This window comes from Desmodus rotundus, chromosome 4 (assembly GCF_022682495.2).
Source record: "Desmodus rotundus isolate HL8 chromosome 4, HLdesRot8A.1, whole genome shotgun sequence".
In the NCBI taxonomy this organism is placed as follows: domain Eukaryota; kingdom Metazoa; phylum Chordata; class Mammalia; order Chiroptera; family Phyllostomidae; genus Desmodus; species Desmodus rotundus.
This window is the reverse complement of record NC_071390.1, coordinates 108,301,879-108,324,358: the sequence shown is the minus strand read 5'-3', so window position 1 is coordinate 108,324,358 and position 22,480 is coordinate 108,301,879. Positions and strand designations below refer to the sequence as shown.

Here is a 22,480-nt window from a genome sequence, read left to right as displayed (position 1 = left end):
CCTTGGCTGAGCTGAAACATGGAACATCTTTATCCAAACAGAGCAGAGCAGAACAGTGAGAAGTGCAAACCATGGAGGAGCAGAACAGAGCTGTCTAGCTGGAGAGATGCCTGGCCCCAGGGCTGCCTCATAGCTGCACTGTACCACAATTGAGCTGTTTTGCATGGAATAAAGTTTCCTTCTTCACTGCACCTCAAATTGGGGATTCCTGTTGGCATGTTATTGGTGCCAATGACCATCCCTAAACTTCATCATTTAGTGGTTTGAAATTTATATAAATTGAGTGATTTTGTGCCTTGTTTCTTTGGAGTAAATTGTGAGACTCATGATTTCATGTGAACTTATTCTTTCACTTTCATTGTCATACAGGTATCCCTCACTTTCAGAAGGTTTGCATGGTGCCACTTTGTTTTTATGAAAGACTTACATTAGTACCTGTTTTCACCACAAATAAAAACCATTGGTGTACTAATGTAGCAGGATGGAATAACGTGATGTTTTGGAAAGCAAGGGATACTCTTTACTTTTCACTATTTCAGCTTAAGAAATGCTTCATAAGGAACACTCTATTTTGAGATAATCGGGGAAATCTGTACATGTAGGTGTGGGTGTAGCATATTTTCTTTATCCATTGTACTGTTGATAGACATATGGGTTATTTCTAGTTCTTGGCAGCTATGAATAATGCTGTTTGCACATTCTTATTCATGTCTCTCGGTGCACACATGCATCATTACTATTAGGTGTATACCATGCTGACATGCTGGATATGATAATTTATATTTTTATTTCAACAAATATTTATTCTCTTCCCCCTTCCACTGTTGGCAAAGTTTCCTTCTCTACCCCATTGATACTGTTCTCAGCCATGTGAATTTTTTTTGCCTGTTAGAATATAAGCAGACATTATATGGACAGGAGTCTCAGGATGCTTGCATAGTTTTATTTGTCTCTTGAGCTCGGATGATGCACACGGGGAAACCATGTCTCATGTGGCCATTCCCCCTTTCACCTGGGCCCTCAGGATAAACATATGTAGAACAAATAGGAATCCAACCAGCAGCCCAAACCTCTACCAATACTACTGTCATACCACGGTGACTGTAGGCATAACCAAAGCTGTGCCTCCCTGAGAAGAAACAACAGAAACTCAATACTGTATCTATGGGGAAATAGATACCACTAAAATAAATAAGCTGGTCACTAAATAGGTATAAATAAAGTAATAAATAACTAACAAGTCCCAGTGTGGGGAGGGGAGAGCAGTACACAGAGTTAGGGTAATTTACTATCTAAAATGTACACTTTCCAACCAAAAGTTATGAGGCATACAAGGAAATAAGAAACTATGACCCATACATTGAGAAAAAAGAATGCCACAGAAACTCCAATGAAGGACACAAAGCAGGCCGATAGGCATATGAAAGGATGCTCACATCACTAGCCATCAGAGAGATGCAAATCAAAACCACAATGACAGACAACCTCACACTGATCACAATGGCCATCACTATCAACAAACAACAAGTGCTGGTGAGGTTGTGGAGAAAGGGGCACCCTAGTGCACTGTTGGTGGGAATGCAGACTGGTGCGGCCACTGTGGAAAACAGTATGGAATTTCCTCAACAAACTAAAAATAGAACTGCCTTTTGACCCAGCGATTCCACTGCTGGGAATCCTGAAAAACCAACTCAAAAGAACCTATGCACCCCAATTCATAGCAGTATTATTTACAATAACCAAATGCTGGAAACAGCCTATGTGCCTATCAGTAAATGAGTGGCTCAAAAAAACTGTGGTACATTTACACAATGGAATACTATGCAGCATAAAGAAAGAGCTCCAGTTCCTTTCGCAAAAGCATGGCTGGAACTGGAAAATATTATGCTAAGTGAAATAAGCCAGGCAGGAAAGACAAATACCATATGATCTTATCTGTAAGAGGAACCTAATGAACAAAACAAACAAGCAAAATAGAACCAGAGGTATAAGGAACCTTTCCACCTGTCGTGAGAATGTAGCCCAGCCCCCACTCAGAAAGTCCCTTGGGGAGTGAAGTCCAGCACACAGGACCCACGCCCATGGATAGGTTTTCCCGTGGGGAATCAGGCCCACTATGAGACTTTCTTTTGCTGAAACTCCCTCACCCTGGATTGAGGCAGCAAATGTTTACTGAATATCTCTAAAGTAACTTCCTAAAATCTGTGCTAACCCTCCCAAGTAGGGAGTGTAACCAGTTCAACCACTTTTCCCCTTGATCTGTAACATCCTTATCTTTGAAGCAATTAGCAACATTCTTTCCTTTGTTATCTGTAAAAGGTAATCACCTACAGGGAACCTGTGCATAGTAAATGAGGACCACCCTCAATGTAATGTACCCAGAAAAGCAATAAAAACCTGTCCAGGCAGGGGTTGAGGCCCTCCCACCCTCTCTCTCACTTAGAGAGCGGCCATGCTGTCCCTTTTTGTCCACAGGATTTCTGTAGTCCGTGTGAATTTGTCCATCGCAGCCACAACACATTGCACCATGCTGGCCAGGGTCTGCATCACAGAGGCATGGAAACAAGGAACAGATTGACAGTGACCAGAAGGGAGGGGTAGGGGACAAGAGTAGAAAAAAGGGGAAGGGACTAGTCAAAGAACACGTATGAATGATCCATAGACATGGACAACAGGGTGGGGATTGTCTGTGGTGGGGGGTGAAGGAGAGCAAAAGGCAAAAATTGGGACAACTGTAATAGAACAACAATAAAATATTTATTTAAAAATAAAGAAAATAAAGAAACTCCTATGACAGTGCTTAATGTTGGATTTACCAGAGAACGACTTCAAAGTAACCTTTATAAATGTGTTCAACAAACTAAAGGAAAGTCTAAAGAAGTAAAGGAAGTTATGATGACAATGTCAGATCAGATGGAAAATATCAATAAACATAAATTATTAAAAAGATCCAGATTTCAAGATGGCTGCAAAGTAGGTGGAAGCTACATTCACCCATTCCTGGCCCCAAACAAGATTTACAGGTAAATTACAGCAATCAATCTGAATAACAACTGAGGGGTAGTTGAACTGAAATATAATCACCAAGGATTTACAGAAGAAGCCACACAGAGACTGGTAAGAAAGGCGGAGGCATGGAAAGGGCTGTTCCCTGCACCCAGGTTCAGTGGCAACTCAGAAGTGGGAGGGATATTTCAGCTGCAACACTTCCTCCCTCCCTAGGAGCATGGGGTTTTGACCCCATGCAGGGATCCCCAAACCAGAGCAACAAAGGCAGGAAGAGGAGCCTGCAAAGCATCTGGTGATGAAAATCAGTGGTGGTTCAATTTGCCTGGAATACCCAGACACCACCTTCCCAAGGATGAGCATTTCTATTGTTACAGTGCCACCGTGGGAAGTACACTGCTCTGTCTCTCACTGCTGGTGAGGTCATGCTGCTGTACTTAGTTCCTACAGAGGGGTCTGCTGGCTGCCCTCAGCAGTGACTTTAGGGGCCCTTGTTTTCTAGGGAGGATTTTGGCAGAGACTCAGTAACTAAACTGTGTGGCTTTAGAAAGGGAGCCTGTCTCCCCCACCTCAAGTGCACAGCTGGCACCCTTCCTCCACCTCTTGAATCACTTGGCCAGCCCTGTTCTGCTGAGTTCAGTATCCCAGGGACCAGAGTGCCCCACTGAGCCAGCACTTTCAGACTGCATGTCCTGGGAAAGCTTTTGTCCAGGAACAAGATGGTTTCTGAGATTTGTTGCTACATTGCAGTGTGGGAGCAAATCCTATCTCCTCTTCAAGCTCAGCTCACGATACCCTGGGAAGGGGAAGAAGTGCCAGTGTCCCCTCCCCCACATGCTTGTGGGCACTACCCCCAATGGGCCTGCAGGAGATACTTTGTATTCAAAGATATAAATATATTGAAAGTAAATAGGTGAAAAGAGATATATTATGTGGATACGATTCATAAGAAAGTAAAAATAGCTGTACTAATATAAGACAAAATAGACTCTAAAACAAAAAAGATATTAGAGATAAAGAGGGAAATTTTATAATGATAAAAGGGCCAATTCATAGGAATTTATAACAATTATAAACAGAAAAACAGAAGTCCAAAACACATGAAGCAAAAACTGCAGAAATAAAGGGAGAAATAAATAAACAATAGTTGATGGAGATTTTAATACTTCATTTTAAATGAGGGATAAAATAACTAAATAGGAGATCATAACCAAACCTAACAAACCTCTATAGAACACTCCACTCAACAACAGAATATACATTCTTCTCAAGTGTACATGAAACATTCTATGGAGTAGACTACTATATACAAGGTCATTAAGCAAACCTTAATAAATTCAGTGTGTTTCTCTGAGTACAAGGGAATACAATTAGCAATCAATAGCTAGAAAAAATTAACAAACTTACAAATACATGTAAATGAACACAGTCCTATGTATCTAATGGATTAAAAATAAATCAAAAGGAATTAAAAAACATACTTTTCCTTGAGTGAAAATTAAGATACTAAATACCAAAACCTATGGGACATAGCTACAGAAATGTTTAAAGGGAAATTTGTACCTGTAAATGTCTATGTTAAGAAAAAAGAAAAACTTGCCCTGGCTGATTGGCTCAGTTGGTTGGAGCATTGTCCCATATACCAAAAGGCTGTGGGTTCAGTTTCCAGTCTGGGCACTTGCCTAGGTTGTCGTTTTGATCCCTGGTTGGGGTGTATATGGAAGGCAATGAATTGATGTTTCTATCTCACATCAATGTTTCTCTCTCTCTCTCCCTTCCTCTCTCTCTGGAATCAATGAACATATCCTTGGATGAAGATAAAAACTTTTAGAAAGAAAAACTTTAGAAAGTTTTTAGAGGCTTTTTTAGAAGGAAAAACTCAAATCAATAATCTAACCATCACCCCAAGAAATTGATAAAAGTTGGGCAGACTAAACCTAAAACAAGCAGTAACACAGAAATAATAAATATTAGCAAAGAAATTAAGGGAATAGAGTATAGAATAAAAATAGAGAAAAATCAATGAGTTCAAATTTGGTTCTTTGAAAATATGAAAATATTGACAAAACTTTAGTTAGATTGGCACACACAAAAAAGGGAAGACTAAAATAACTAGAATCAGATATGAAAAAGGGAACATCAATATGAACCTTACAGAAATAAAAAGGGTTATAAGGGAGTAATAAATAACTGTGTGCCAACAAATTAGATAAATTGGGTGTATACCAAGAAGTACCAAAAAGCTACTGAAAACTGACTCAAGAAGAAATAAACAACCTGAATGGAACTCTAACAAGTGAAGAGATTGAATTAGCAATTTAAAAAACACCAACAAAGAAAAGCCTGGACAGAAGGCTTCCCTGTTGAATCCTAGCAAACATTCAAAGAAGAATAATTATGAATTATTCACAAACTTTTCTAAAAAATAAAAGAGGGGCAAACATTTCCCAACTCATTTATAAGGGCAGTGTTATCCTGATACAAAAAAAAAAAGACAAAATTATGACAAGAGAGGAAAACCACAGACCTATATCTCTTATGAATATTAACACAAAAATTCTCAACAAAATACTAGCAAACTAAATCCAGCAACATGTAAAAAGAATTATACACCATGAACAAGTGGGTTTTATCCCAGAAATACCAGGTGAATTTAGCATCAAAAAATCAATTAATGTAATAAATCATATCAATAGAACACAAAACAAAAGTCACATGGCCATGTGGCTATTGCTACCAAACTGGCACAGGTATTTTCGAAATCATTTCTTGCCTCTCTGGGTGGTCACCAAGATGGAATCAATTGCTTGGACAAAGCATCCAAAGAGCCTGACAAATGTCCTTTCGGGGGCATGTGATGGAAAGGTTAGAATCTGGAACTTGATCAAATGAAACTATATCTGTACAATACAAACACATAAAGGTTTTGTATGAGGAAAATGTGCTTATTTCTGCGGGAGTCCTTTTTTTACTGTTGGTGATGACGAACCTGTGAAGTAGTGGAAAATGGATGGACCAGGCTTTGGAGAAGAGGAGGTACCATTGTATTGAATATTAGGAAAGATGGTGCATACAGGAATTGATCACACTGGAAAGAAGTTAGTTTTGCTACACGTGGACAGCAAGGAGACATTTGGGATGAACAAAGAATCAGTTCTATATGTTTAATGGCCTGGGGATTTGACAGTATAAGTTGTGTTAAATTTAACCCAATTGAGACATTTCTCTTGGGAAGTTGTGCTTCTGACAGGAATATAGTAAATACTACATGATATGAAGTGAGCTACTCCTCTGAAAAGGAAATCTTAGATATGAGAACAAATACAATTTGTTGAAACCCTATGAAAGCTTTCATTTTTATTGTAGCAAACAAAGATTACAACTTATATACTTTTGATGTGGGTGCACTAGACACTCCTGTAATGGTGCAAATGGATGATGTATCTGTGGTGCTTGGTGGGGTTACTCTCTCTCTCTGGGAAAGAGTTTGGTCCACTAGTTTTGATAAATCTATTCAAATCTTTCCTGTGGACAAAAGTAGAAGCAGGGAAGTATATCACACAAAGAGATCGCAACATCGTTATCTGTGTAAAATGGACTTCTGATAGCAAGTACAATACATTGTGTGTGGATCTGATTAAATGAAAATTCATCTACGGAAAGCTAATGCTTCTGAAACATTGGGTATGCTTACATCATGAGAAAAGTCAGCCAAAGATTATAACCACAAGTTGAAGAAGAAATGTCAACATCATTTTCATATAAAATGTATCTCTCTTCACCAACACCTACCAAAATCTATCTACAGCTAGCTTTGAGAACAGTGCATTATGAAAGAAGCTCGTCGACTAAAGGAAGTGAATGTCTGAAACATAGCAAGCTTAGATCTGTGCCAATCATGCCAGAGAAGAAACACATAGTGGCAGTTGTGAAATAATATTTGGTATTCATTCCCACCAATACTGATGTATTATTATTTGTAACATTTTGGTTTGCAAACTTTGCCAATAAAAATACAGCTAATCCTTGAACAACATGGGTTTGAACTGGCCAGATCCACTTAAATGCAGCACTTTCCTCCAATAAATACACAGTTGGCCCTTTATATTTTTGAGTTGTACAACCATGGATTCAACAAACCGTGGGCCCAAATGGTATCTTCTATCCAAGTTTGGGAATCCGGGAATGCAGAGAGTCAACTGAAGTTATATGTATTTTTTTTCTTTTTAAATTCTCATAAGAGGATAAACTTACTGATTTTAGAGTAAGAGGAAGGGAGAGAGAGCCTGACCCCTGACCGGGGATGGAACCCTAAACCTTTAGGTGTAGGGGAGGAGGCTCCAACTAACTAAGCACCCCAGCAGGGCATATGTGGATCTTCGACTGCTCAAGGGTTCCGTGCCCCTAACTCCTGCATTGTTCAAGGGTCTCTTCTACTGATTCCAGTACAACAAACAGTTTAATTATATGTGTAGAGCTTTGTCATTACTCATTTTAGCTACCCTGAAAAATTATCTTTAAAAGGCAGCCTGGTTCATCCTTGATCTGCTTTCTTATTTCATTGAAGAATGCAGAGTATTTGCAGACTAACATTTTTTTTTTCTGTTAGAAATTGTAGACACTATACATTTAAATTTACATTTAACACCAAACATCTCTTTTGTTACCTTCAACATTACTTTGAATAATTATTGCAATGATTCTTCCTAGGATTTCACATGATATGTAAAAGAATTATGTCAGCACATTTGTCAATCAAATTTATTTTCTGTGCTTTATATTTGGCTTTTTGAGACTTTAAAGATGATCAGCCTGCATTTATGTAACTTTCATAAATGATAATAATTATAATTTATGGTCAAGTCTCAGTAATAAAGCATCCTTTTTCTCAGCAAAAAAAAAAAAGAGGAAGAAGTAACACTATCTCTATTTTCAGATGACATGATCTGGTATATAGAAAATCCTAAGGAATTCAGTAAAAAACTACTAGATGTAATAAATGAGTTCAGCAGGCTTGCAGCATACAAGATAAATATACAGAAATCAACTGTATTTGTACGCACTTGCATGAACAATCTGAAGATAAAACTAAGGAAACAATTCCACTTATGATAGCCAGAAGAACAGAATACTTAGGAGTAAATATAACAAAATGTATCCTCTCAAAACTACAAAACATTGTTGAAAGAAATTAAAGAAATGTAAATAACTGGAAAAACATCTCATCTTCTTAGATCAGAAGATTTAACGCTGTTAAAATGGCAATACTCACCAAACTGATCTACAGATTATATACAATGTCTATCATATTCCCAGATAACTTTGTAGAAATTGAAAAGCTAGTTCTATAATTCATATGAAATTGCAAGGGACCCAGAATATCCAATAAACAATTCCAAAAAAGAACTTTAAAGTAGAGGGACTCATACTTCTAAACTTAAAAACTTGCTGCAAAGCAACGATACGACACTGAAGAAAAAGGACCCCTTGTACACTGTTGGTGAGAATGTAAATTGGTGCAGCCACTATGGAAAACAGTGTTAACGTTCCTCAAAAAATTTAAAATAAAACTACCATATGACCCAGCAATTCCACTTCTTGGTATTTATCCAAAGTAAATGAAAACACTTAAACTTGTTAAGATAAATGCATCTCCATGTTCGTTGCAGCATTATCTATAACAGTCAAGTCATGGAAACAACCTAAGTGTCCGCCAATGGATGATGGATGAACAAAATGTGATACACACACACACACAGACATGCACACACACAAACTCCACACTGCAATATTATTCATACATAAAACGAAGAAAATCTTACAATTTGTGACAACTTGGACAGATCTTGAGGGCATTATACTAAGTGAAATAAGCAGATAAGGACAAATACTGTATGGTCTCACTTATATGTGGAATCTAAAACAAAACAAGACAAAACACAAAAATGAACTCATAGATTCAGAGAACCAAATGATGATAGTCAGAGGTGGGAGGCGCAATGTGGATGAAGGTGGCCAAAAGGTAAAAGCTTCCAGTCATAAAATAAGTTGTGGGGATGTACAGCATGATGACTAACAATACTGTGTTGAATACTTGAAAGTTGCTAAGAAAGTAGATCTTAAAAGTTCTCATCATAAGAAAAAAATTTGTAATTATATGTGGGTGAAGAATGTTAACTGGACTTAGACTGGTGACCATTTTACAAATAGAGTCACAAATATATACAAATATATGTACAAATATAGAGTCACTATGTTGTATACCTGAAACTAATATGTTATCTGTCAATTATATCTTAATTAAAAAGAAAAAAGAAACTAATATGCAATAAAAGCAGATTAACACAAAATTAGACAAATAAACTACTAGTTTAGATAAAAAATTAACTTAGATCCTATACATTGCAACAAACTCCACATGGATAAAAGGCTTAATAACAACAAAACAGAATAATATACATATTCTGACTCTTGGTGGGGAAATACATTCTGAATATTAAACAAAGGGGAAACACTTTGATAATATATTCCTGAATACATAAAAACTTTAACAAGCTTATCTGCAATTAACTATTGAACTGAGCAACAGAATGAAGAAAAATTACAACATAATAAACTAATAAATATTTGCTCTGTAATATTTTAGCGCATACTTGCATGAGTACATATATAGACTTAAGTATAGAAATATAAATAAAGATGTATTGTTTTTTAAATAAATTTTTAAAACAGATTTTATTTATTTATTTATTTTAAAGAGAGGAGAAGGGAAGGATAAGAGAGGGACAGAAACATTGATGCAGGAGAGAAATATTGATGTGTGCCTCATCCTGGCTGGGGACCGAACCCACAAACCGGGCATGTGTCCTGACCAGGAATCGAACAGGCAGGATGACACTCAACAAACCGAGCCACACTGGTCAGGGTTGTATTGTTTATAAACATGTGTGTACACACACACGTGTGCACATATACATATATGTGCGTACACACATGCATACAAACATATGATCTATAATCAGATCTAGATACTCTGTCAGGAAAGAAATATTAAAGAAAAGACAAATGTACAAGCACATGGCATTGTCATGGGGGAAATGTAACATTCCAAATGTATTAATTCAAAAATGTACCACATTTAGTAAAGAAACTTGCAAAGAAAATTCAAGAGCCTAATTTTGGTAGACAAAGTGGCAACAGTACAAATACATACTACTGATGGGGTTCTTAGTTCCCAGCAGCTATGGGTTCTGACAGAGCTCAAACCCTGCTAAATACGGTGCCTGTTTTCTGGACTGGACGTGCAAGTGCTCTGCGGAAGCCTCTGCCCCCGTGACCCGTCAAACGTTCTACTCTCTGCTTGTCCTTATGTTGTTTCCAGATCGGACAGTTCCTGATATTTTTACTTTCCAGCCCAAACTAACTTCTACATTTAGGCTTAGGTCAGGTCAGGGTGGGTTAAAGAAGAAAAAAACAAAAGCAGCCTTACCCAATTGTCAACTTGGAGTCACTCGGAAACAGGTTATTCATTTCCCTCACGAGACTTGGAAAGGCGTGTGTGCGTGTGTGTTTCTAATGCATGTGAACGATTTGGAATTTAGGTCTTCCTCTTAAAAGATGAAAGAAACAGTTAGTATGTCAGCTCCAGTAGGAAGTTCATAATTAAATTAAAACATGGAGGGACTCTGGAGCTTTGCTGAGTGCGATCACTGCAAAGGATGGTAGTAAGGTTTAGCAGCTGGACACGTTTTGCACATGGACACGTTGACACATGTTTTGCACACAGCACATGCTTTGCACTTGGACACATGGACACGCTCTGCACATGGATACACGGGCATGTTTTGCACCTGGACATAGTTTGCACACGGACTGTTTTGCCCAGCAAAGCTGGCGGCAGCGGCAGCGACAGCGGAGTTGGACGCAGGTGACCACCACGCGGCGCTGGCCCGGAGTCCCGGGAGGTGCGCCACCACCGCCGGGGGAACTACAACTCCCGGCGCTCGCGGCCATCTCGGCCAGAGGCCCTTGTCCCCAGCGTCGAGAGTCGCCGGGATACGCAGCTGGGGGCGCCTGGCAGCAAGCGGCATGGAGCCCCGGGTCGCTGACGCCTGCTTCCTGGGCGACGTGGGTACGTGCGGGTCGCCGCGCCGTGCGGGCGCGGGGCCGCGTTACAGGGATTACGGAGCTCGGGGTCTGGCAAAAGGGCGAGGACAGCCGGAGCGGGCTTTGGGAGACTGAGGAGGTGCATCTGATGACATTGGCTTTGTGATCGGTGATGCGCCCTCTGCCTGTGTCGTCAGGGGCGATTTGGTGGGCCCTGGCTGGGGGGCCTTGTCCTTAAAGGAGGACATTTCGGTGATTCCCTGCTTTCAGACACGGGGTTTCTGTGCCCCACCCCCGTCCCCCACCAGCGCGTTACAGTATTGGTCACGATAATGACGCGACAGTAGTGGGACTTCCGAACGGCAGACCCACCACCAGAGCTCTGGCAGCCTTGAGGACGATGCGGATGAGGGTGGAGTGGGGTGGGTAGTCATGGTCAAGTTGAAGGAGAAGCTAGGTAATGCACATGAGGGACCATTTATAACGCAGTCGGGGTACCAGCCCAGGGTGGGAGCTGGAACATCTTCTGGGTGCCCTGTGAGAAGGCAGTGCCGCAGTGTAATAAGCACTGCTCCCCACCCCCCTCACGCAGGTGTGACAGAAGGAATCAGCCCCAGAAGGAGGATGTGCCCTTGTGACATTGTCAAACTGTGTAAAAAATGAAATCTTGGTTCTTCACTGATGCTTCTTTACCATCCGGGCTACCCAAGAATGAAATGGGTTTGAGGGCAAAGGGACATTCTTTCCAGGAGCAAACTTTAAGTCAATGGCAAATAAAATGAGCAGTGAAAGCACTTCGAAAGCCTGGAAAGAAAACAAAATCTGAAGTATTTCTACACTGGTAAAAACAAGTGGGAGTAAAAGTGAGAAGTCCTGAAGGTAAATTTAGCTTAAGAGGAACTGCAGTCATAGCGAGGCAAAGGTGTTTTGATTTTGCAAAAGAACTACCTTCAACTCCATCAAAAGCATTTAATAAACATCCGTTTTTACTTGACATTCTGCCCCAGGCAGACACAAGACTTTGACCCTGCCAATGTGATCTACATTTGTTGGATCAATTAAATAAGCAACAAACAGCTAATCATGGAAGTCACTTTAAACACATTTTTATTCATGTAGAGCATTCAGTAGCACAGCATAACTTCTGAGGTTTTTTTTGTTTTGTTTTTTGGGGGCAGAGTTTAAGGAATGAGACTTTAGAAAAGCACATTCTAAACTAATGGACAAACAGTTTCTGCAGTTTGTGACTATTTTTGAGTGTTCTAATATATATTTCTTCAAGATATGTCCTGCTGATACTTCTATTTCAACACTAATGAATAAGCTGAATTTATTGAATCCCAAATAACACTGCTATCCCAGCAGAAGTATAGGCCCATTGTAGGGCTGTTTTGACATTTCGATCTCAAATTCTAGTGGTGAACTCCAACCAAAGGATGTAAGCTTCCGGTTTCTAAAATAACACCTCACAGAGGTGAAGATTGCTGCCTTACATTATGGCCTTGTAAATAAGTACAAAGATTGTAGGGCAAGTCACATCCTAAAGTGAATCTGAGTGTTATTGACCCAAGGTAAGTGTCTATTTGCAAAGTTGAAAAAGTGATCCCCATACTCAGCGTCTGTCCTCAGGAGGTTCTGAGTTTGAAGAGGCTGGCAGAAAATAAAAGGGAGCCTTAGGGAGTTTGTGTTCTAAGCAAGGCAAAGCTGCTTAGTTCTTCAGTTATCCTTAGTCAAGAAGTCTAAACACAATTCATTGCTGTCTACAGCGTTCAGGAGATGAGATGGAGAGAGAAAAAGCAGAGGCAGCTCTTGGGACAGCAGTAAGAGCCACTGAGTTCCTAGTTTATATACCAGGCACCAGCCACAAGCCCTGGGAGAGCTGCTAGACAGTTATCGTCGATAATTTAAGGCAAAACTGAGTTCACACAGCTGGAAAGAAGAAAGCTGAGGTTTAAACCCAGGTGGAGTGTTTAGTTTTTTTGGTTGTTGCTTGTATTACATTAAAATGTTCACACTGGTCCCATCAAATAGGTCCATTGGAGTACTAATAGGTACAATTAGTACTCCAAATAGGTACTAATCAATTGGTAAGGTTACCTGAAGAGCTGGCCTGGTCTTGCGACTGCATGGACAAATAGGCCTGTTGTGGGTTTCTCAGGAGACCTGGGGGTGCTTTACTTGCCATTTCCCCATTGTAGCATATGGCCTTTCCTGCTGTGAGAAATGTATTTGCCTCAGGGGTCCACAGTCAGGAGCACGCCTGTGCCTGGGAACCTATATACAAGTTCATCCTTCTGTTGTGTCTGCAGAATTTGATTTTTAAAAAAATACCATTGTACTGAAAGCACCTTGAGAAATCTAGATAATCAGTGCCTTGGCTGAGAAGTCAACTTCCTCTAAATCTTTTCAAATCATGTTTTTGTTTATGCCTTACAGAGAGCTGCATTCTAGAACTCTCTAGAAATGTCTTTTAATGGAGAACTCTCTGGGCACTGTGTTATACTGCTAACAGAAACGTCTGAAGGAAACCGTTGGGATGGTTTTAACACCCACTGGGATTCTGAGGCAGTCACTGTGGCTGGTAGTGCCTGCCATCTGTAGCAGTACAAATGAGTTTTAACTGTTTGGTATAACTTTCCTGCCTTGGAGAATGGGGAAGGGATGGGAGTCTCATAGTTGGGGATTAAGGAATAGTAGATAAAAGCATGTGTTGTGGGCTAGACCACAAAGATCCTCCCGGAGGAAAGGAGAAAGGATAGCTAGCTGCTCGGGGAAACTGGTTCCAGGACCCAGTGGAAGGTAAAGGCAGTGCTTTCCTACAGTAGAGAAATAACTAAACAGTGATTTGCAATCTTGGCTGCACACTGGAATGACCTGAGGATCTTTAAAGAATGCTGATGCCTGGGTCCCACCCCCATAGATTCTGATTTAATTGCTTTGTGGTAGAGCCTGGCTACCATGCATTTTGAAAGTGCCCCAGGTGATTCTAACTTGCAACCAAAGTTGAGAACCACTGAAGTAGAGGAAGTCTTGGCCTATTGCAACTTGAAAAATTTGAGCAAATCTGGAAGAGTTTTATGAAAGCAGGGAGGACAACTGAATGAAGGTGAAGCAAACCCAAACATATCAGCACAAAAAGAGGTAAATTTTTGGTTCAGAATGGAATAGGTAAAATGAAATTGGGCTGAATGTCACAACATGATGAGAAATTTAAGCTTCTTCATTAATTAGAGTCATCTCTCATAGAGACTCTGGGTGCCCAGCAGGAAAGTGAGTTTATCACCTAGTTCACTGCTCCGTAGAAGCTTGCTGTGGAAAAATTACATTGTTGTTCCTGGGAGACAATCAGTCACCTTCTTGGGTTTTCTCTCTAAACCTTTCTAGCTAGGTCTTGTTTGCAGCCCATTTCTTGGGCTGAATTGCTTCTGCAAATGGCTCGCAATTTCTGTTTTTCTTACTAAGTCTTACTTATGAAGAGGATAATCTTATTCCAAATTCTAGGAGTGGACTCTCATGTTGCCCCATCGGTACTAATGCTTATAAGGAATTTGGGGCATGAAAGGGCAAAGTGATGAATTTAGACTATAAAAGGGCAGTGTCTATCTAAATAAACAGGCAGGATAAAATAACTTTTTTCTTTATAATTATTTGTATGTTCAGTAAATTTACAACTCTCGATAAGCTGGTGAAGTTGTGTGAAATTCTGGCTGAGAAATTCCACGGCCTTCTCCTCCTTGCCTTTTGGACTGGTTTATTCCTCAGGCTGCTAGCAGGCCCCAGGCCTTCCTGGGATTCACCTTTGGAAATACTATACATATTTGGGTTTTAAAAACTTCACTTTGCAACTTGTATTGATGAAATAGAAACAAAGGTAAGCGCTGATGTCAACCACAATTTTAATCAGTGTAATCTGATAGCATCAGGTAAGAAGAAGGGAGGAGAAATGTTTTCCTTCTCCGGTTTCTACCTTCCTAAAGATTTAAACAGCATCAAATTGTGGTCTGACACAGTGTATTGAAGTAACGGTTGAAAAGTAGGTCTTTGGAGATGCACAAATCGCTACCAATATTTTAAGGCGCAGAGTTTATAGAAGTGATAAGATAATTTAAATTCTCTGAATCGCCCTTCATGGCCAGTGTATGGATGGAGATTAGGCTACTAGTAGGCAAAAGTTGAGAAAACACTTCTAAGCCTCTGCTCAGATCTCAGAGCTGGGGAGCAAGCACTTTAACGTGCCTGCCATTTAAAATGACCTCTTCCACCTGCTGAGGCTAGCAGATGTTCCGAAAGTAGATTGGAGTGAGCTCACCTGTCCCATCATGGTTGCAATTGAAGCAGTGTATTTTTAACACGAGCACAGACACATGCATCCTGCTGTAAGACAACACAATTTTGTGTGCGTTGGTTAGTTTTGGGCCTCTTTCAAAGGTACTTACAGCAAGTCAAATGCCAAAAGGGACTTTTTATAAGGAGTTTCCCACTGTGTGAGGTGAATTTCATTGCATGGTTCCAGACGATAGAATTAAAGGAAAAGGGGGCTCTAAAGCTTGTGTTATATTCCATGTATAGAAGCCCCTGCAATTCTAGAAATGGTGGCCTGTCAGGGGTCAGGGTTCAGGGGTCAATGAGTATCATATGTGCAGTCATAGGAATGATCACTCAGAACCCACTGGAAAAGAGAACAGGAAGCAATTGTTCAAGGATGCAAACCTGAAGTTACCTGTGCTTATTGTATGTATGTGAAACAAAAAACAGTGAAATTCATTAGTTGTTTCTGAGTGGTCGAGCTTTGAGAATTTGACTTTGGTGGATTGGAAAGGCAAAGCAAGAAATCAGTATGTACTATTTGGGCTGGAGTATATTTAACATGTTTACTGGGAGCCAGAGCCAAGAATCCCAGTTGGGACAGGAAATATGTCCCATGTCCAGATGGGCCAGTTCCTAGACAATGGAACACACACACACAAACATACGCATGAGCCTGGTGTAGTTTGAGAAGCAGAGATTCCTATGCTGTGTGATCTTAGGCAAGCCTTTTGCTGTATTTGTTTTCTAAAATGGGTTAAATGAGAGATTATGAAGGATTTCATGTTAGTATTTAACATGTATTTTATAGATGTAATACTATACATAGTTTAAGAAATGAAATGGAACCACAAGATTTACCATGAAACATTTCTGTCTTCTTCCAATTCCCCCTCAATCCTCGTCGATTTCCACTACCTAGAAGCAACTACATACTTCAACTCCTCCAGCTGTTCATCTGGTTTACCTCCATTTGTCTAACATGCTGAAAATGCAATTTCCTGACTTTCAAACTTTACTTTCCTGGCAGACATCCTGTTGTGGGAGATGAAGCCCTTGCCTTCTCCGTGCTCCTCTACTTCCATGCACTTCCCTCCAGGATCCTCTAATATAATTACATTTTCTTTAAATCAGTATCTGGCATTCACATTATTATGACTGTGAATATTGTCCCCAGCTGCACTCCTTGCTATAGTAGGATTACATTTCTCTCTTTGTGTAACTTGTTGCTTTTTTTAGAGGTTAACGACTGTTCTGTTCTGTTTGTTTAGTTTTCTCCATTCACGATTACTAATTCATCCCCAGTCTGTCTCTCAGTCTGCTTCTTCCTACTAAGACCTCTTTCCTGGCTGTCTTTCTCTTCTTAGTAATCTGTTTTCACTTCCTTTCTCTTTCTCTTTTGCTTTCAGTTATTCTCTTTCACTTTCTTCTTACCTCCTTTACCAAGTCCTGACTGTTTTGTCTCCTTGGGAAGGTAACTTTTTCTATTTAATTTTTACTCATCTTAAACCACACTGTAGGCCACTCGACCGCCTGTTTACTGACAAACAATATTTTGGGTATTCATAATGAAAACATTGAAAACGAACTTGCTGAGAAATCTCTTAAAAGGCAACAGAATGCCCTGACTGGTGTGGCTTAGTGGGCTGGGCATCGTCCGGCAAACAGAAAGGTTGTGGTTCGATTCCTGGTCAGGGAACACATCCGGATTGTGGGCCAGGTCCTCAGTAGGGGGCAACTGATCAATGTTGCCCTTGCACACTGATGTTTCTCTCCCCCACTTTCTCTTTCCATTCCCCTATAAATAAATAAGTAAATAAATGAATCTTTTTAAAAAAGCAACAGAACACTTGACCCCAATTCCTAAGTAAGGGTTTCTACATATAAAAATAAAGATTTCCGTTTTCCCTTGAGAACCAAGGTAATTTCCAGTACACTAAAACTATAATTCAGACTGTGCTATTCAAAATTGGTGGGTGTGATAATCACTATTAATTAAGCACCCACTTTGTGCCAGGCTCTTCACATTATGGCGCCAGTTCTCAGAGCATCCTGCAGGGTAGGTAGTGTCATCCGTAGATGCTGGTCTCTTTGCCCTTATGGGTTTATGACCCTTTTCTTTTTTTGTTCCTTTACTATTAGAGGGATGGGTATATTTTGCTGTGCTTTTCTGGTAGTGTTGATTGTAAAGGATTTCTAAGGTCCTTTCAGTTCCATCTTAAATTATTCATTGGTAGATTTTACACAAACATCCTTGTCCTTTGGGAATGGTGGGGGAATGAGTCACTCAGGACCTCTGACTTTCCCCTGAGAGCTGAAGGTAGCCCAGGGAGCAGACCTCAGAAAACCATGTTCCGTAACTTCAGTGCTCGTTCTTGGCCGCTATGTCCCCCACACTTGGCTCCCCCACAGGAATGGCCTGCCCTCCCTTCTATCTCGCTCTGCCACCATTTCAAGAATGTTTACTGGGGTATTTGGTAGAAGGGCTTATGCCAGAGCTGGCAGATTATTTTCAATCTGCAGCTGTGGCAGAAAAGGACCTTTCTGCAGCAAGGACCTCAGGCTGCCCTTAATGACGTACTTGGAACTAAGTTCTTGGCTCAAGCAACATACAAAAGTGCATGGTGGAAATTGACCCCAACTCAAAGCCAATGTGTTGGATTAGCTTTGTAGTGAAGGTGTTCTTTGTGGCATTTGGAAAATAGTCTGTTAGAGTAGGGCTGCTGCCTGTGGAGAGGCCCACCCAGCTCGGGGAGGAGAGGTCTGCAGCAGGGCCAGGGCCACAGACAGGGCTAGCACAGACGGAGTGGCTTGGGCTTTGGTCATTGGAGAGTTTGGTAGGGCTGATGAGACCTCAGCTCTACATGGACAGGGGACCTGTCAGGCCATGCGTATCATAGACACAGGTTCTCTAGGAGGCCTGGTGGACCCTTGGCTGAAGAGCTATTGTTTGGGCCCACAGAGCAGTGTTCTAGTGTCTGGGTGACTAAGTGGGATGCTGGTAAAGGGGCTCCCTGGACAAAAAATGGGGAAAGAAAGAAGGAACACAAACAAGATTCTGATTTGCTGCTTTTCCTGGTGTAAATACTCATATGTTGGCTGACTTTGAGCCCCCCCATGGTTTCTGGTTGGCAGAACTCCTGGATACTTACTTAGCAGCTGGCTCTGGCAAGCTGGTAGGACCTGGTAGAATACAGGCTGCTGTGTCAGAGGGGCCAGAAGATGTGCAGGTAAACCACACAGGGACTCAGTACAGGGGACTCACACAGGATCCATGTACTGAAATTGAGGTCCAGGATGGGGCTTATTGTGGAACAAGGACAGATGACAGAGCTGGGACCCAAGATCCCAACAGGACTAGCAGAAGTAGTCATAATGATGGTAATGATCCTATCTCAGGCACAATGCCTGCCGTTTACTGAGTGCTTACAGTGGGCTGGGCCCTGTGCAAAACAGCATCCATTCAATTTTCACAGCCACCCTGTGGTGTAGACAAAAGTATCTTCATTTTATAAGTGAGAAAACTGAGGCTTTGAGAGGGTAACTAGCACAAGGTCACAGAGCTCCTAAGTGGCAGAGACAGGTGTTGGGTGATTTCTGAGGCTTCTTGGTCACCACATATGGTCTCCCTCAAGGCAGGCTGATGCAGAACCACTTGAAGTACTCAGCTGGTGCTTCTTAATTCCCAAAGGATGGGCTTGGACCTGAGACCCTCAGATGTGAGATGTCAGGGGCCACAGGTAAGGCAATGACGATGTCAGAGCTAGGAACCAGAAAGGTGCACATCAGGTACATAGGCTGAGTTAATTAGGGGGTAGAATACTATGGGGCAGAAAGGTAGCAAAAGTGTTCTCAAGCATCTGCCATTCCTCTTTGGGTAATTCTGACTGTCGTCTGGCAGTAGATTTGTAGATGACACTGGCGAAACTCTGTAGTTTTCAAGAAGACAGTCTTACTTAGTGCTTCATGAGCTTGGACTTGCCAGCAGCTGGTCGACATGAAAAATGACACAGGTGTCACCATGCCCTCAAACCAAAGCACAGGCAAGAGGCAGGAACAAGCTGGGGTGCAGCTATCAGCGTAGAGCTCAAGTGCCCAGATGCTCTTCCAGGACTGCAGCCTGGGCTCTTGTTACAACAGACTCCTATTTAATTGATGCCCTGGCACCTGGCTCAGTGCCAGGAGCTGGGCAGGCCTGTGAGGGGCAGGGAAGGTGGTTGTGCTTTGGCATGTGGAGGGTCGGGGGAGGGCAGACCCAACTGCAGAGGGAAGATGTCTGGCAAGTCAAACCTGCTTCTGGAAAGTATTTATTCATCTCATACCTATGTGCCAGGTTCTGTGCTGGAACCAGAGGGTGGGCTTGTCCTATCCTAAAGATGCTTGAGGATGGATGGGAGAAGAGTGCAAATGAGGTGCAGGTGTGAGGGTGTGCACAGCAATTGGTACAGAGATGGCATACAGAAGGGAGTGGGTGGTTGGGCTGCATGTTGAAAGGCTTCTGAAGGAGCATTCAACTGGGTCTTCCTGGGTGAGGAGGAAATTATTTACTCAGGCAGAGGGAGGGGGATGGGGAGCTGGAGTGCATTTCAGGCAGGGACAGCAAACACAAAGGCACAGGTTCTGGACCACTAGACCCTATGGGAGCCATGTGAAGTTCAGTATAATTGGAGACAATTGTGTGTGTGTGTGTGTGTGTGTGTGTGTGTGGTGGGGCGTGATGGGAGGGGGAAGGGTGGGGGTGAGGGGGAAGGAAGACTGGGAAAAGAAGCCAGGACTCCATCCTGGAGGGCCTGTGGACCTTGTTTTTAAAGGACCATGAATTTTGTCCTGAAGAAAGGGACAATTGAAGGATCCTGAGAAGGCCCCACATGACCCACTTATGATTTAGCTGCATTATGATTTAGCTCCAGGAAAGGGATGGGAAGACTGGAGAGGGATGTGATGAGAGGGAGTGGGTGATGGGAAGAGGGAAGCTAAGAAGCCAGGTTAAGTGGCAGGGCTGGGATTTGGGGGAATGCTCATCCCAGAGGGGACTTGACAGAACTGGAGGTTCTCAGGTTTCCTGGCTGGCCCCTCTCTCAGGGGAATGGGCATCATGTCACTACTGGGGGTTCAGGCACAGGGGTGGAAACAAAGCCTGAGGTCAGGCCTGGCAGTGGGCTGACTAATATGTAGTCTTTTCCCATGCTCTTCACTTTTTGCTTTAAGGTGTCACTGGGGGAAAGCTGAGCTTCCCATGGAGGTCCAGTGCTCATTCACACAGCTCTGTGGGGCACATGCATCCCCCACATTCTTTGTGTTTGACTAGTTCTCCCCTCCCTTGCTTCTCAACCCTTCCTGGAGTCACCAGAAGCTGTTGAAGTCACATTCTCCCCCGACTTCCCCTTCCCCCCACTATAATTGTCCTCTGTTGATGACAGCCTGTGGTTGGTACTGGCTGCAGGTGACAACCTCCTCATCCCGAGGGACTCCTCTATGTTTTTGTTACTTATGAAAAAATAATTTTTTAAGTTTTAATTGCAGTTTAAAAAAACCACATAGAAATTGATAAGATGCTAAGTTTTAAGTCTATGGCGCAGTAGCGTTAACTATATGCACATCATTGTGCAAATGGTATCCAGAGCGTTTTCTTCTTGCAACACTGAACTCTGCACCTGTTAAACTGCCCATTCTCTCCTCCCCCTGGCAGCCACCATTCTACTTTCTGTCTGTGCGAAGTTCATGACTTATATATGGAATCATCTAAGTATTTGTCTTTTTGTGACTTTTAAAGTTTCACTTAGTAAAATGTCCCCAAGGTTCATTTATGAAGCACGTGACAGAATTTCCCTCCTTTATAAGACGGAATGATATTCTATTATATGGATAAACCACATTTCTTTATCCATTCATCTGTCCATGGACACTTGGGTTGCGTCTACTTGTTGACCATAGTGCATAGTTCGGCAGTGAACATAGAGGTGCAGATATCTCTTCAATATCCTGATTTCAGTTCCTTTGGGCATATACCTAGGATTGAGATTCCTGGCTCATACGGTAAAATCTTTAATTTTTTGAGGAACCAGAATACTCTTTTCCATAGTGGCTGTGCCATCTTACATTCAACAGTGCACAAGGGCTCCAATTTCTCCACATCCTCACCAACATACATACATACATTTATTTATTTATTTATTTATTTATTTATTTATGATAGTGGCCATCCTAATGGGTGTGAGGCAATATCTCATTGTGATTGTGATTTGCACTTTTCTGATGATTAGTGATGTTGAACATCTTTTTATGTGCTTGTTGGCCATTTGTATATCTTCTTTGGAGAAATATCTGTAAGTTCTTTGCCAATTTTTAAACTACATTGTTTATGTTGTTGAGTTGTAGGAGTTCTTTATATATTCTGGATATTAACCCCTACAAATATATGATTTGAAAATATTTTCTCCCATTCCATAGGTGACCTTTCAATCTGTTGATTCATGCCCTTTGACGTGCACATGTTTCTTTTCTCTGCTTTGTTATCATATCTGCTGCTTCTGATCTCTGCCCTGCATCACTGCTGCTGGTTACCAGTAAGTTGCATTTCCTCTACAGACTTGTCATAAAGAAAGAAAATTAGAGTTTCTTCTAAAGTTTTTTCTGTCCAGGCTTTATAATTTCTTTTAGTGATTCTCTCCATTCATTCATTTGGTAATTCATTCAACAAGCGGGTGAATATGAGCATCTTTGTTGAGCTATATTCTGTGCCAGGTACTGGGAATACAGAGCCAACTAGTGATGCTTGTCACAGGCTCACTGCAGTCTGTCGTCTCTGTGGTGCTCTCTTGACTGGCCATGGGTGCTTGGGGGATCTTGCTTCTGAGTTCCTATAACTTGAAATATTCCTCCAGTATCGCAGTCATCACGTTGTTTTGAATTATTTGCATGTCCCTCTTGCCCATGACCATGAACTGCTTATTGTCACATCTTACTCATCTTTGTACACCACAGTGGAAGATGCCATATCTCTCTAGGTAGCTGCTGGATGGATGCATGTGGGAGCCATGCCAGGTTGCCTGCCACTCAGCCA

General features: G+C 41.5%; 1 protein-coding gene and 1 pseudogene across 1 annotated transcript in view; both read left to right on the top strand.

Moving 5' to 3' along the window:
- Positions 1-1,473: 1,473 nt before the first annotated feature.
- LOC112321261 (DDB1- and CUL4-associated factor 13 pseudogene) lies at positions 1,474-6,943 on the top strand (annotated as a pseudogene).
- Positions 6,944-10,855: 3,912 nt separating this feature from the next.
- ASB13 (ankyrin repeat and SOCS box containing 13) overlaps positions 10,856-22,480 on the top strand; it is a 31,874-nt gene continuing 20,249 nt past the window's right edge. The window contains exon 1 of the mRNA XM_024580685.4: positions 10,856-11,137. Within this exon, the coding sequence (XP_024436453.1) occupies positions 11,095-11,137 (43 nt within the window). The 5' untranslated portion in view covers positions 10,856-11,094. The remainder of the gene's footprint in view (positions 11,138-22,480) is intronic.